General features: G+C 41.9%; 1 protein-coding gene and 1 long non-coding RNA gene across 2 annotated transcripts; one reads left to right on the top strand and one right to left on the bottom strand.

Moving 5' to 3' along the window:
- Positions 1 to 1,946: 1,946 nt before the first annotated feature.
- SFXN4 (sideroflexin 4) lies at positions 1,947 to 14,714 on the bottom strand. The gene is made up of 14 exons (XM_054831204.1): positions 14,524 to 14,714; positions 14,359 to 14,424; positions 12,482 to 12,556; positions 11,508 to 11,534; positions 11,346 to 11,400; positions 10,512 to 10,537; positions 9,035 to 9,085; positions 8,885 to 8,950; positions 8,699 to 8,767; positions 7,337 to 7,427; positions 5,591 to 5,706; positions 4,519 to 4,604; positions 3,543 to 3,657; positions 1,947 to 2,339 (listed from the first exon to the last, which is right to left on the bottom strand). Exons 1-14 carry the CDS (start codon positions 14,560 to 14,562, stop codon positions 2,262 to 2,264), a joined length of 960 nt encoding a protein of 319 aa, XP_054687179.1. The 5' UTR covers positions 14,563 to 14,714; the 3' UTR covers positions 1,947 to 2,261.
- Positions 2,243 to 8,873, top strand: LOC129208485 (uncharacterized). Its single transcript, XR_008577833.1, has 3 exons — positions 2,243 to 2,381; positions 3,873 to 3,953; positions 8,479 to 8,873. It is a non-coding gene; the product is annotated as an uncharacterized LOC129208485 (long non-coding RNA).
- Positions 14,715 to 15,411: the final 697 nt, after the last annotated feature.

Below are 15,411 nucleotides of genomic sequence, written 5' to 3'. Positions count from 1 at the left end.
CCCCCCAGCTCAGGAGAGCTGAGCCTGATGGGATCTTTCCTTGTGTCTCCTTTTGGCTGCCATTGGCACTGACATCTGGCCAGGCAGACCTTTGGTCTGACACCATACAATTGCTTTCATGTTGTTGACCCTCATGGGATTTTACTATGTACCTAAGAACATGACCCACAAAGGCACAGCTAAATGCTCCCTGTTGAGTTCAGTAGGTGTAAGTGATCCTTTACCTTTAAAAATTCACTACAGCCCTCCAGTGGAGTAGTACAAACTCTGTGCCACTCCTAGGTTTGGCCAAGTACGGACAGTATCCATACTGTCTTCCTGGAGCAGCTTTACAGCATGCTCCCCTCAAGTTACAGGTCCTTAGGGCAGGCTGCTACTCCCCTGTCCTCTTTCCTTCTCTGCCCCTTCCATGCTGTAGGTTGTTAAAAAAGGCAGAACTTGCACAAGAAAATAAACTCAACCCCCTACTTCCTGCTTTTGTTCGGTGCCAAAAGCACAGCAGGAACTGTTTTCCTGCTATTTTTCCTTACATTACTCTATATTGCTGTCTTCCTGTAGGGACGGAGTGGATTGGGACACCACTGCTTCTCTCACACCCTGAAAAGAAATCTAATCCTCCAGCCATAGGAGAGTGGTAACCTGGGTATTGTGCTTTAAGGAAGTTAAATTATGGCAGACTTTGGAAGCTGTACTTGTAAAATTATTTCTGTGAAAGTGATAATTACATTATTTAATGCATACTTATCCTTGTGACACACAGCCTTAGCAGCACCTCACGTAACATCTTCAGTGATGTTAGAGCCGTGTCTCCTATGGCCCCCGCCTATGATTATCACAACCACAGCATCTCCTACCACAGTTGTGGAGCTTCTTCCTATCTTGTTCCCCCAGGAGAAGGTCTGGTCTTCATTTTGTGGCACATCAGCCAACTGCATGAAAGCAGCTGTACTGGGCCATACCAAAGATCTATTCGGCCAAATGTCATATCCCAGTGGCCACCAAAATGCAGACATGAGAGTGACAGCAGGCAAATAAGCTATCTATCCATTCCATGCTCCAGTAGTATGGAGCGTCTGAACTTTTTTTTACTGGTGTAGTTTCCATGAATTTGGTACCCTTCAATGGATTACCTTTGATGGAAATGCCCATTCTCCTCTTAAATTCACGTGAGTTTTTAGTATCCATAATGCCCTTTGGTAAGAACCTCAAAGTTCAACTACATGTTGAGCCATCTGCCACTACCCCTAATTCCACTCCTAGTGTTAACAGGCAGCTCATAGCTCAGCCGTGAAGCTGGATCATCCCCTCTGCCAAGCTCATTACTTTTCACTTATGTATTTAATTCACCTGTTTTTACATCCAGTGTTGTAAGCTCTTTCTGGAACTCTTCAGACAGCCCTGGTCCCCTGAATAATTTCGTACGATCAGCAAAATTTATCACTGCACTGATCAGCAGGCTAAGCCTTATGCCACATCTCAAAAGACAGCTTTTTTTCTTTGGATAAACACTGTCAACCTGCAAAAGTGGGGATTCCTCATTGTCCACCACAAGGTCAGAAAGCCACAGGACTTCCTGGTGGCTTCAGTGTAAAAACCAAGTTCTAAAGCTCCAGGAACATCAGGCCTCACAACTCCTTCAAGGATGTCGAGAAAACCAGGAGTCACTTTGTAGCCAAGTCTGACACCCATTTCCTGACCATTTCTTAACTAAATTTCACCAATATTATATTGCCATCAGAGCTGCATTGTCTAGTATCATTTTAATGGCTACCTCACTCATGTCTCATCCTTGAAATGAGCGTTACTAAATACAACCAGACATACAAAGTTCTGAAAGGAACCAGCTTGACTTCACCCAAAGGACTAATAATGTTAATGCCTTTACCAGCTGTGTTCCTGGAAAGCAGCATGTCAAAAGCTGCAGCAACAGCAGCACCAGAACAAACTTTTGTATTCAGTAGTCTTTTAATTAAGAAATCAATCACACAAGGAAGCATACAGAACACAGTTTGTGACAAATGCTGTGTTACAGTGCTTTCTGGTACAATATCATTTACAGCATTAAGTTACGTGTACATACCTGCCTGTGGGCTGGGGCTTGCAAAATCATTTTGCAAAGTCTGCCTCTTTATAGACCACACACCAAATCCAGTACGTATGCTACCATAAATTCATGATCGGTCACATATGCCAATGGAATTTGTTGATGCGTTCAGAATTTACTTCAATCAGAGCACTCATTTATATACTAAACCCAATCTCTATATTCCCCTATTGTAGAATAACTCCGTTTCTTCTGTAGAAGATACAATTTCCGGTTCGAGGTCTGCTCGCTTTATCTGCAATGTATAGAAAAAGGGAATCAACACCAGCATATCCTGGTAACTATATGTTAAGTCATCTTTACTGCACTGAACTTTGCACAAGTTGAAATACTATATACAGAAGCAAGACTGTATGGGATTTGGGGCTCTTTCTTTATTTGGGGGACTGTGGGATTTTTTTGCTTTTGGGGCTTTATTTTGCTTCTCTGACATTTTCTACATGCGCACACATAAAGGAAGAAATTTGTTTTACTTAAAATTAGAGGTACTCCTGAGATCTAAAGACAGAATTAGTGGCGTTCTCTCCATTCGCTGTAGAATCATAGAATTTTAGGTTGGAAAAGACCTTTAAGATCATCGAGTCCAACTGTAAATATATTTGGGTGACTCACCCAGGAGAACTTCTGCTGTGGGCTGAGCAATTAGGAAGCTCAAAGGGAACCAACCAGCCACACTCTCAGTACATAATTTCTCACAAGTCCCCTCATTTATGTTCAATTTACTCTTGTTGCCATAAGAGATTAAGAAATAAAAAAAAAAAAAAAAAGAGATTACAATGCCAAAAAGTTTAGGCAAATAATAGAAACCACTGAAAATAACAAGAGCCCAGTCTGTGATTTTCTGAGAATATTCACATGGTGCTGATAAGGGAGAGGAAATAGAGTAAAAAGGAACCCCAGGCTCCTCTCTCACTTGGCCTTCTCCTAAGGTTCAAGGGCTACATCCTCCATTTAAGCCCTGCCAGGAAGGCATGCTTTCCCAGGGAAAAGATCACACTTCACAGTAAGGCAGGGTGAAGAGATGTTGCATGTGAGCTGGTTTACCTCTCTGATGAGCTCATGCTGACTTTGCATGAAAGAAAAAAAATTCTCATCTACATCCTTCCTTTCTCCAGCAAGACTGAAAACAGTGCTGGAAGGGCCTTGGTTCTAATCTTTAAGACAGCTCTCCTGACCTTGCTTGCTTCAGACTGTTGTGAAAACGTGATAAATCTACATTGAAAAGTGTAAATATAAGTAACACACAATGCAACATAGACCTAGAAAGATCTGTAAGCCTCTGCCTAGTACACGGGCCTTCACAAGCAGCCTCTCCACTGCCCCATTTTAGATGCACAGCCACATTAATCCTGTTGCTTTTTTTACTATGTGGCCATAGTTATACAATAACTATTTAATATAACAATAATCCTAAATCAATTCCTATGAAAGGACTTACCTCCCCACACTGTGGGAACATACTAAGCGAAACTGGTAGCATCCCTGCCAGTACGGATGTAACCACAAGTATTCTCACTGAAGCCAAAGCACGTGGAGTTTTTGCAAATTTTGCTCTGTCCAAGACAATGAAAAAGTAAGTAAGTATGTCAGTTTGGGCTCAAAAAATAATCTGACAGTGAGACAAAGAGTACTAGCTACTGTTTTAGTGGTTGAAATTGCACTGAAATTAGTAATAACATAGGCTTATGAATCCTAAAGATGTTTCCTTACTTTATTTCCTACATTTTTTCTCCTAACCTCCTGTTCTTTCCCTTTGTTTTGTATTTAGCTGCAGCATTTTCCAAGGCCAGATTGTCAATAGAAGATTAAGGAAATAAGCAGCAAGATGAAAATGACGAAAGAAGAGAAGGTGAATTAGTGCTTTAAAGCATCTTGGTTCTTTGACTTAAGATTTTTCTTGCATTACCCTCTTTCCTTTCAGCTTTAGTTCCTCTTGGCAGTCCTACTTTGCAAAATTTTATTACTTGATATATATTTAAAATTTTATCTTACATCTGTATTTACGTTTTCTGGTAACAGAGGTCTCTTAAGCTAAAAAAGGGGATAGAGAATTGATTTAGGCAATACCAAATTACATGACATAGATGATCCCTACCTGTATTATTTACATGACACAGATAAAACAGCCTGTCAGGAGAGCACAAACATGTTTCCTGCATTGGAGCAGAGAGGAAACCCTCATAGTTTTACACAGCCTCCTGCAAACCCCTCAAAGCATGGATGCAGACATAATCAGGTTCACTTATTTATCTAAATGAATCACAGCAGCTGAACAGAAACTTCCCAGATAATCACTTCTACCAAGGCAAGTAATACTGCAAACCCAGGAAAAAATTGTCAAGTGGGAACAGCCAGACTAAAACCCAGAACACACACTGACCAGGCATCCCCAGCCCCCCTGCAGTACCTCCTACCTTTCCACAAAGTGCATAAGCACAGCTGGCAGGAAGAATGTTGTCCCAAATAAAACTGCTCTCGACAATGCTGTTTCTTTAACGGCCTCCAGGGAGAGACAAAAATAAATGTTATTAAAGCAGTGCTCTGTGCAGCTTCAAATACCGCGTGCTTCTGTGAGCACTTTTTTGTCTAATACTCTGGAGTTTCAAGCAACAGTAAATGAGAGATAAAAACATTTGTTAGAGGAATTATTTCCTAAATGGAAACCTGACTTCTACACGTGGCAAATATTCCACTTGTGACTAAGAAATTCCTTCAAAGGGGGGGGTGATACTACTGATGCCATATTGAGTTTTCCTGCACAATAATAATTTTGCTTAGACTTGCTTTTTTAAGTTGTGCTGAACTTCTTCCAAATGGTTATAACTTCTGGGCATCCTAACTATCCTGTGTCAAATTTGAAATTCCCTCTCCAGCTGTCCACAAATCTTTATGCTCATCTACCTGTTTCCTCCTCTCTGGACAGCAGCACGGAAAGGGAGAGTCACTGATAGCACATAAAATATAATTCCTTGCTCTAGTTCCTGTGCCACACTCTACAGTGGATGTTGATGAGCAAGGCAAGGAGCAAATACAGAGTCAGCTTGGTCAGCAGCTGGAGCCCAAGCATAAAATGTAGCAGCACACTGTAGGTTAGGGCATTACCCTTTGGGAGGCACAGCCTTTAAATAATATTCCCACTACAGAAGGTGAATGTGATATATACAATACAGGGCTTTCCTCTGAGGTGTCCCATCAGAAGGTCCAAGAGTCTGGTCTCCTTCCGAGATGTCCAGGGAATGCAGAAATGCCTGTGCTAATGTCTCTGTGGCTCAACTCTGGCACTCGGTATATTGGTCTGGGAAGACTGCCAACCCTTGAAGATACAAGGGTTGTGGAACCTGGTTCCGGAGACCTACCCAAAGATTCAGTGCCTGAGCTGGGATTCCTCATTTCAATATATCCAACTCTCTCTACTCTCAGCATCACATTCAGCTCTTAGAAGGGAACGAAAGGCAAATCAAGAGAGGTCTCCACCCCCTTGCCTACCTTCTCACCAGCCTTCTGTGACACTCCTACAACCTTGCCATTCCTGTCCATCACTTCAATCCCATTCTCAAATTCTGGGCTTCTCACCACCACCACAGTAAATGCACTCATCAAGCCTGCAGAGTTAAAGAAGATTTTGCTTTAAAAGATCCAAAAGGGCTATCTATCTCAATAGTAATATTCAGAATTATGTGCATTTTACGTTTCCATTTCAACAGTTCACAACTGAATAAGCTGGCAGCTTAAGAAGAAACTGCCCCATAAGATTAATCCTATTTGGGATCTTAATTTTTATATCAGAAGCTTGAGCAAGATTTTAAGGCCCCAATCCTAAAAGGTGCTTTATCAGTATGGACTCAGAGCTTTCGATCACTGCCATCCAGCTCAAACCAAAAGTACTTTGTTCTTAAGAGAAAGGGGAGAGATTTGTGTTATGGATAGGTTTTGTACTGGTCAGCGCAAAATCCAGCACAGACGAAAAGATGCTGAAGGGAACAGACTTTAAGTAAAGGCTGCATCCCTGATTTGAAAGGGAGGGTGCCAGGGGAACACTGGCTCCAGTATGTTCCATTATGGCCCTTGTCTGCTCAGCCAGGTGTCTGTCACAATTGGCAGTGCTTCAGCTGCATCCTAGGTGAGAACGTTTCGGTCTCCTCCAGCCCCAGCTTTACGAGGTACCTGGAAACACCCATCCCACAGCCAGTCTCTGAAAACACAAGCACTGGCACTTAAAAAGGCCGTATCAAATGGGAGTTAGTAATCTAGCTGGTTTTCTCTTTTCTAGGCCAAGGTCTAGGCATAACAGTGCACAGTCTGGCAAGCTGACCTTGCTTGAAATAGTAGATTTCTCTTTTTATTAGTTTTTGGCAGGGCTGTTCAATAAAGACACCAGTGTAACAGAGGACACTTTTCATGCTGGATTAATCAATTACCCTCAGGTTTCTCTATACCTTTAAGAAAATGGAAGCACATTTTAACACCTGCTCCAAGGGAAACAAGTCAGAAAGGTCTAATGCAGATCCTTGGAAAGATCCACAGAACTTAGAAGAGAAGAGATGACGTGTTTTAATTTTACCAGTTTCCCCCCTAGGAAGGGCCAAAAATTTCTTTAGTGGCATTAGAGAAATAGTTAATGACATCAAATAGTTAAACTTGTCCTGGTGCAACTTTACCATGTCAGTAGAGCCATTCCAGTAATGAACCAAGTCCCACTACCTGGCAAGGATAATAATACTCTGTTGTAACAACCCTCACTTTCTACACTGTCAGCAGTTACATAGCCAGCAGCAGCCCCAACCCGAGTGAGGAACTATGTCAGTGCACACGCAGAGCTATGTCGCACTCTGGTGTCATGTATGTGCCACACCAGGTCACGTCAGTTCCAGTCCTACCACCCTCCTGATCCGTCCTGACGGTTTCAGGTATATTGCACAAGCCAAAGAAAAATGCCGACTGCATCCCTGGATATCTTTGGAGAAATAGTTGCATGTCATGCATACAAAGGTCAGAAGAGTGCTCTGCAGCTCTAAGACTAAAAATCAGCAAGCATCAAATAGAAGTCAGCTACACTGTCAGTGAGCATTAACTCCCACACAGAAAGGACAGTACCCAGCAAAGGCAGTCAGAGAGGGCAGCTAGAAAACAGTCAGACCACACCTGTGCAAGGGCAAGAGAATTCTACTGTCAGATGGGGGCAGCAAATGGGCCTCAGATTAGCTCCACAATGTACAGTTTCTTTATACTCACCAAGAAGAGGAGCAGGTAGAAGTTTTTTGACGACTAGTTGCGTCAATGGACTCTGTAATGTGTATCGATTCATGAAGACAAAAGGAAGAGCCTAAGGTATTGGGAGGAAACAGGCACCTTCTATTAAAAAAACATGCAGTATTCCAGTATGTGCAACAGTTTAAGAAAATAAATCTGTGACTTAGTACATCTTAAAATCTATAAAAATAAACAAATGCCTTGGTTTAACATTCCAACAAAATACATATGTTCTCTAGTTACTGAAGGTATTTGTAATCACTCTTTTAGATAAGAATACAAAATACTATGATAAAAAAACCATTAAATATTATTATGTATAGGACAATAGCAGTAAGAATACAGAGACAGAAAAAGGAAAACAATCACCTCTGGCTAACATTCCTTGGACATCTGTCCGACTGCCTTGTGACACATACTACTCTCTCCCCCACACAGGACACCTGGTGCACTTGTGCATTTGTTCCCGATTCGCTCCAGTTTCTATATTCCCCTAACACATTTGCAGGAAGTTTCATTTAGGAATAAATGGCCAGGACACCAGCTAGCGCTCAGGGTCTCCCTTGGAGGACAAAGGAGAAGAACTCCCACATTGACCCATGGGCACAGCTGCCTCCTCAGATCCCTGTGAAGTCCTGAGCACTGCTGGCCCAGCTGTTTTGCCTAGTGGACAGAGGTGAAAGTGCACTTAACAAACGCATGAATAGCCATAATTTTCTGCCAGAAGGCTTATAAAAATCACTGTTTAGAGTGGAGAGTGAGCAAATGCATAATAGGGGCATCTACACTTGTGATGAGTGCCATAAGGATTCCAGAGCTCATTCTGATGTAGCAAACTCTGGAAACCACAAATTTCTATTCTGACACTGAGCTAGCTAGGTAGCCCTCGGCTACCTAGCCCTCCTGGAAGGCTAATTAGCCTGCATTCAGTGCAGCATTTTCATGGCTGCGCTGCTTCTGAGATCTGGGCTAACTCTATCCAGTACAGATGTCTGCAGATTTCACCACTTTTTTAGAGCTAGACAGATCTCTTCCACAGCACCACATCAAAAAATCAACTATAGCAACCCAGTGAGTTATTCTGTGTTTGTAAACATCTCACCATCCATTTTCTTATCTTGCAGAATAACAAAGAGGAGGACAGAAGAGGAAGCATCACAGGAAGCCAAGCAAGGCATTGGCTGACAAATGATGGGGAAAATTCTTATTCTCAGCAGTTCTGGGGAAAGACATCAGAGTAGGGCAGTAAAGCACAATCCTGAAGGATATCTGGCAGTGTGATTATCTCAGCGCCTACTCCTCAGTAGAGCTTATCAGGAAAGCAATCATTGAGCAAATACATACACCAATGCATGCTGCATAGGAAATGGCTCCCAAGCTGTAGAAGATCTGCTTTTGTTGAACTGAGTAGTCCTAAGGAGGACAGAAGAAAATACTACATTAAGTCCTTTTGAAAAATACTTGTAACTCATGTTCAAAATGGTCTTGTACAATTATGATGATTTAAAAAAAAAAAAAATCAACACATACTTCAGCCTTTGTGGTACCATTTCCATTTAATAGGGTGAATCCTGTGGTGTATGTGTGAAACACGAACTGCAGAAAGGAGAGATTATAAGCAAAAATGAATTTGGGATTGAGACTAGAAGACTTGTAAATTAGAAACAAAGAGGCAATTACCTGATAAAAAAAATTGTGCTTTGCCTGGAGCTGAAGTGATGAAACAATAACCTACAAGGAAACCCCCCCCAAAAAAATAAGTTTGATGAATTGAGAAAGTTTTGGCTAGAGCACAAAGATAACTGCTATGTTACTATTTGCAGCAGTGTCAAAGGCTCCAGACAGCATCCAAAGCCATTTGCGTTGATTCTAGGTTAACTCACTTTCTTGCCACAGATCTAACATACTCACTTTTTCTATCCAATATAAAAACGCAGAGACACAGTGATTAAAACACTGTGTGCAAGAATATTTGAGCAAGATGCTTTCTTACCCAAAATAAAAAATGCATTTGTACCTGTGAAGCTTAAATAGATGCAAATAAAATAACTAAGATAATAAAAATGTAATTAAAGTGAATGAGAAAGGGTCAGATTGTTTTGACTAGTGGAGATATAAATACTAGATCTAACTGATCTAAGATCAAAGATTTTAGGAGTTACTTTCCAACTCCTTTTCAAATTCAGACAGTGAATAAGTTCTGTTTTAACAAACCACAGCCTTTCTTGAGGTCTGATCTACCAAGCTCAAGGTGTGGAGTACCCTCAAAGAAAAGAGTCAATCGAGATAAGGCAAATATTGAGTAAGAGGAGAGCAGGGAATGTCCAAAGCCTCAGAGGAGGATCATGTAATTCATGTAATATTAGTGGGTCAACTACCTTTATTATTAATGCCAGTGCTGCATCTAACCACATCTATGAAAGAGCATTAAGCTGTAAATATCAAAAAGAAATATTCCTGTTAATTCTATTACTGCTCTTAATGAATTTAATAGTCATCATGACTTTCATTATACATTCTAGTAGAGCCATGTAAGTTCATGCTGTAGTCTCTATTGGAATGATGTATCTCAGTTTGCATAGTCATACGCCAAAACCAAAGGCAAGCACATCTGAATGAATAAACATGCATATAATTACAGCTACAAATTTTATGAAACAAAATGGTGCATTTTGAGCATTGTAACAAGAGTTTATTTTTAAATCTTTTTTAATTTCTTGACAACATCATTTCTTACTTGCAAATGCACAATCTACGTAAGAAAACATTAATATTCTGGGACTGAAACACAGAACACAAGGTTCTAACTCCTTCCTACCACAGTTTCAGGTTTTTTGAGGTTACACAGACCAAAACCAAGCCTTGCTCTCAAAGCCTAGCAAATTTCACCTTGCATCAGAAAGCTGACCTTCACACATGAACTATCTCTTTGAATGCTGCTTAAGGAAGGTAGCTAACAGGTTTGGACTTCCAATGACATTCCTTAAGGGCTCCATTTCTTGATTCCTCAGCAGTTCCCATAAAATAGATGTCTTTTAAAAAACTTGCGCTGAAAATACAACTAAGAAGCCTAAAACCTTCTGTTCCTTCCCTCCAACTCCTGGCTTTGGAAAAATGTAAGCCCTGTGGTACACTAGCATCTTTCATGATTACTCACCAATGGAAGAGATATGGGCAGGAAGGCTAAAAAGAAAGAAAACTTAATTTCAGAAAAAGTAACTGCTGAGTCTAGATTTTGAGCAGAAAATTCCCCTAACTTCCCCCCCTCTAGTTTCAGCTCTAAAAGTAAAACATTAACCCACAAAAACCCCACCATCACCATGGACTTCAATTCTAACCTTTGTCTCTCACTCCCTATTAAAGAAGCCAGAACGTCTGGTCACAGCTTATAGCCAAAAGAAACCCTTCTGAACTCCACTCAACATGGCTACTCAGAAACTATATAACTGAATTTTGAACAGAAATTGCTTCTCCTCACTCTGTTAAAAAAAGAGACAGGTGGCAACACAGGCTGCTACAGCTGTGAGTGGTTATAGGAGGTAATCAGTAAATAGCCTAAGTATGGTTATATCTGATTAATGACCTGTGCTGTCTTGGTTTCCTAAACATGACCCCAAGCAGACTTTATCTGCCACCACAGCAAGTAAATTCATACGGTAGCCACATCCATCAAGTGAAAACTTAGCTTATAGTAGACTGTTTCACCTGTGGAGGGGTTTGGGAACTCATTCTGTAGTGACAAAAAAAACAGAGACCAGTCAGACTGTTTCCACCTAGCTGAGCAGATGAACTGTGGGAAAAATTCCTCAAAACAACTGTAGGAATAAATAAATCTTAACAGACATGACAATGCAACTATCAGAACTAAGAGTCTACTTGTTTTTCTCTATGGAGAAGAATATCTATATAGTATCACAGTGGCTATTTATTATGAGCTATTCCCCTTTGATGCTTCAGTCACATACACAAAACTTCTCTTAAGGGAACTGACCTGGAGGTCTAAACAAAACAGGAGTTATCTTGTCTGTATCAGGATGTACACTGGACTTAAAAGAAAAAAAAAAAGGACAAAAGTCAAATTAGACCACCTTTGCCATACTTGAATAAGAAAGAAAAAAGAAAAAAAAGATTTCTAAACATTTTGTAAACTTACCAGGCTTAGCAGGAAGGCTTGCTTTATCTAAACAATTTGAAAGTTAGGTTAGTAATCAAGTTTCAGAAGAGACTGGGTAAAATCTTTTTTCTAAATTTATTATATTCTTTTCCCAATAACTTACTTTTATACTGAATGCCATATATGTATACACCCCTTTAATTATTTTTTCCCTAAAATTTCTCTATGTATACTCCTTGTTGAATATAACCTACTCACATTCCATGTGCTGTGTAACAGCACCAAAGTACACATTATGGCAGAACAGAAAGTGAAGTTTAAAAAGTTAAGCTCGTAGGTATTTTAAAACAGAAAACAACAATTCTTAAATATGGCTAAAAGCCTAAACACTTATATTAAGACTTCAGCTTTTCTGGAATCACAGAATTTTTTATTTCTCCTTTCAGACTTTGACACACAAGGTACTAAACACCACATGGGAAGAGTCAACCCCAGAGTGAATCACGAGTCCTCCTAAGGAAGCAAGGGCTCAGCTCTACTTTCCAGCAATTCCATGAGTAGGTTTTCCCACCCAAGTACTGCTAGTGCTTATTGTATGAGATGTGAAACCAAACCAACCTGTCCTCTATATGATGATGCAATGTCAAAGATTCAAAGCGAGCTCAGTAAGCACGTTACATATTTATCACCTCCCTGTATCATACCAGCTGAGGGTAGACAGGCTTAAAGCTATGATTCCCAGAATGATCTGAGAGCATCTTTTAAACTCAGCAATATGAAACACAACCTAGCATTCTTCAGGATATTAATACTGCAATTCGGCATCAGTAGTCATCCAAAAAAATTCCTACCGGATACATAGATTAGAAAAATCTCTGTAGTAATGAGTTTTTCTTGTGCTATCCCTTGTAGCTGAATCTCAGTATTCTGTCTGCTAGATATTATATTAATATCAACTATTTCAGCCATGAAAAAAGACACCTCTAGTTTTCATAAACTGTGCTCCAAAATACCTGATCATTCTGTATGGGCTCACTTAGCGTCTTCCCGCTGTTTTCTAACAATAACCTCGCTCTTCTTATTTCATCCTACATTTGAGAAAAAAACCAAACCAATCAGAAAAAAAAAACTCGGATTTCAATATTCTACAGTACAATATATCAGTTAGAAGACAAATTAAATACAAACCTAGAATGTCAGGCTAATGCACCTGTCCTTCACCAAAGCAGTTAAAGCAAGACTACACCTCGACACACAACTAATTCACAGTCATAAAAACTTTTAGATTATTCAGGTCCCCTTTGTCCCTTTAAGTATCAATCCTTCAACTCATTACACAAACGCACCTGAACTTTAAGCATATGAAAAACCTCACTGAAATCAAGAGCGTTATTCTTGTACTTAAAAGTTATCCATGTGTGCTGCCAAATTCAAAGATTTGCCACCAAAGCAACCATCTGATATCCCCACAGGCACCCAGATGACTATTTTAAAATGAAATTCCAAAACAGTCTTTTACAATTACTAGAATCAAGTCACAACATCACTAAATGTTCATGCGTGTTCACAAATACCTGATCAAGTTTTGGATTGTACACTTTTCCTTTTAACTTGGCTTAAGCTTTTCATTATGGAAAACAGGTACACTTAAACAAAGAGAACAAAACTATAACCTCATGTAGTTACCCACAGTCTACATGAAAAGCTGCCCCTCTTAGGAGAATTTATGAGATGATTTGACTTTTCTTCAACAGGTACATCTCTAATTGCAACAGTGTATTCTAATTCAAGGAGGTGTGAACTAATCCCAGATCTCCAAATCCCTGAATGTACTATAAAATTTCTTCTTGGCATTTACATATATATAACGTACATTTCCTAAATTACAGTATTAGTACATGTAAAGGAACTTTCCCTTAAAAAAAAAACAAAACAACAAAAATTCCTTTAACATATTGATCAGCCAGCCATCTCTCATACAACGTGCTGTGCTTTGTCCTCTGTCACCCCTGACAAAACTATACAGAAGTGGATCAACAGAAAAACACATCTTTGACAGAAGTTTGCTGTCAGGACAATCTAGAAGCTAGACTTTATGGCTGACAATGTGTTTAGTGTCATACTTTTCATAATTATTGTTAAAACTGTAATAATCATTCTCTGGTATAAAAAGGCCCTACAAATCAGGTGCATTCCCTCTCAGGGAAGGACTGATTCTCCTCCAAGTGGCTATACAGAAAGAGCTTCATGACCTTCAGATTAAGCTGCACCACAAGGATGGGTATGTGGATTAGCCAGCAGAGATTTTGGGTGCCTGTGATGCAGTTCAGCAAACCTGTCTTCTCCAAAGCTGCGACAGCTCCCCACCATGATTCCTCCAGCAGCAGGTGTATTTAAGAACAGCATGCCCTGCTACTCGCTTCATCTCTCTTGTCTTTGGGGGGTTTCCTGACTCTTAATTGGGCTAATTCAATTGTCGGCACAGCAGACATGGTCTAAAGAGGTCTGAAGAAATGGTAGTGTCCAGAAATATTTTGTTTATTTAACTGTGTATAGAAATGCATGCACGTATGTTTGTATTTCTTATATATGTGTACATATGTATTCTTATTTCTCCTCAGAAGCCCCATAACGAGATCATTTTACACCTTAGCAAAGTCAAAGCTCATAAAGTCGATCGCTAATTTTCCTCTGACCAGACACGTTTCCGAGCAGGACCGAAGGAGCACCGAGCTGCTGGGCGCCGCTGTCCTGCAGAGCCCCGGCTCCCGGGGGCGACATCCCGGCGCCAACGGCCGGGGGACGAGTCCCCTCCTGCGGCCCGGGCCCCGAAACACCCGTCCCTCCTGTCACGGCTTAGAATTAAACGAGGCCCGGCCGCAGTACTCACGGAGGATTTCAGGAGCAGCAGGGGATCCAAGACGTCCATCCAGAGAAGAAACCTCTGGAAAAAAGACTGACGGAGACACGTTTCAGAGAGACGAGGCGTTATTTCGGAGGCAGTCCGCGCTCTCCCGCCCAGCCCCGGCGCCTCCGGCTCCCTGCAGCCCCTCACCTGGCCCTCCGTCCTCCAGAACCGCAGGTTGGCGTCCATGGAGCCGCGGCACCGGAAAGGCGCTGCCGGGGGACGGTCCGTGTGATGCACGGTCCGCCCGGGCACGGTGCCGCCGAGCCGGGATCCCACCCGCCCGGCCGGGCCTCCCGCGGGGTACGCTGGGCGCCTGGGCCGCCTTCCCGCCCTGAGGCGCGGGCCGGGCCCTGAGGCGGAGGAAGGAGGGAGGGAGGGAGGAAGGAAGGAGGGAGGCAGGCAGGCAGGCAGCTGTCGGCTGGGCCCGGGGCGGGGAGGCAGCGGGGGGCCGCGGCCTGCAGCCCGGGAGCACCCTCAGGGTAGGCCCCGGAGCGGGGGGAGCAGACCGTGGTTAGGAAAGGTCCGATCGCCTTTTCCCCTTCCAGCAGTTTCCCCCTGCGCGACCCGGTGAGGCAGAGCCAAGGAACAGGACTGCAGGGAAACCCCCCGTGTCCTCCACATTGACTTAAAACGACTAATCTAAGAGAAGGACACAGCCAGGTAAAGGATCACTGTGTCACCGTCCTGCGGTTTCACAGGCTCAAACAGCTGCCACCGACACCACTAGCATGTTACTGTGCATCACTGAGCTGTGCGGGGGGTTAACTTCATGTATTGTAGCTCCAGACCCGGTTTATTGGAAAAATTGCATGGATACTAGTGGATTTACACAAACTAGAACTAAAACACTGGGACTGAAAAGAGATTTGCAAGAACTGAAACGCGGAGGAGCATCACCAGACAGCATTGATCCCCGATATAAAGCTAAGTTAGGAAACAACAGCCGCTTCACCAAGGTGGTTCCCTTGCGCTTCTGTTTCTCTTAAGTCCTTTCCCCTGCTCTAAAGGGCAGAAGATGAAAAACACAAATCCATT

Source organism: Grus americana, chromosome 7 (genome assembly GCF_028858705.1).
Source record: "Grus americana isolate bGruAme1 chromosome 7, bGruAme1.mat, whole genome shotgun sequence".
Classification (NCBI taxonomy): Eukaryota; Metazoa; Chordata; class Aves; order Gruiformes; family Gruidae; genus Grus; species Grus americana.
The sequence above is the reverse complement of the archived record's forward strand: the minus strand, read 5'-3'. Positions and strand labels throughout refer to the sequence as shown.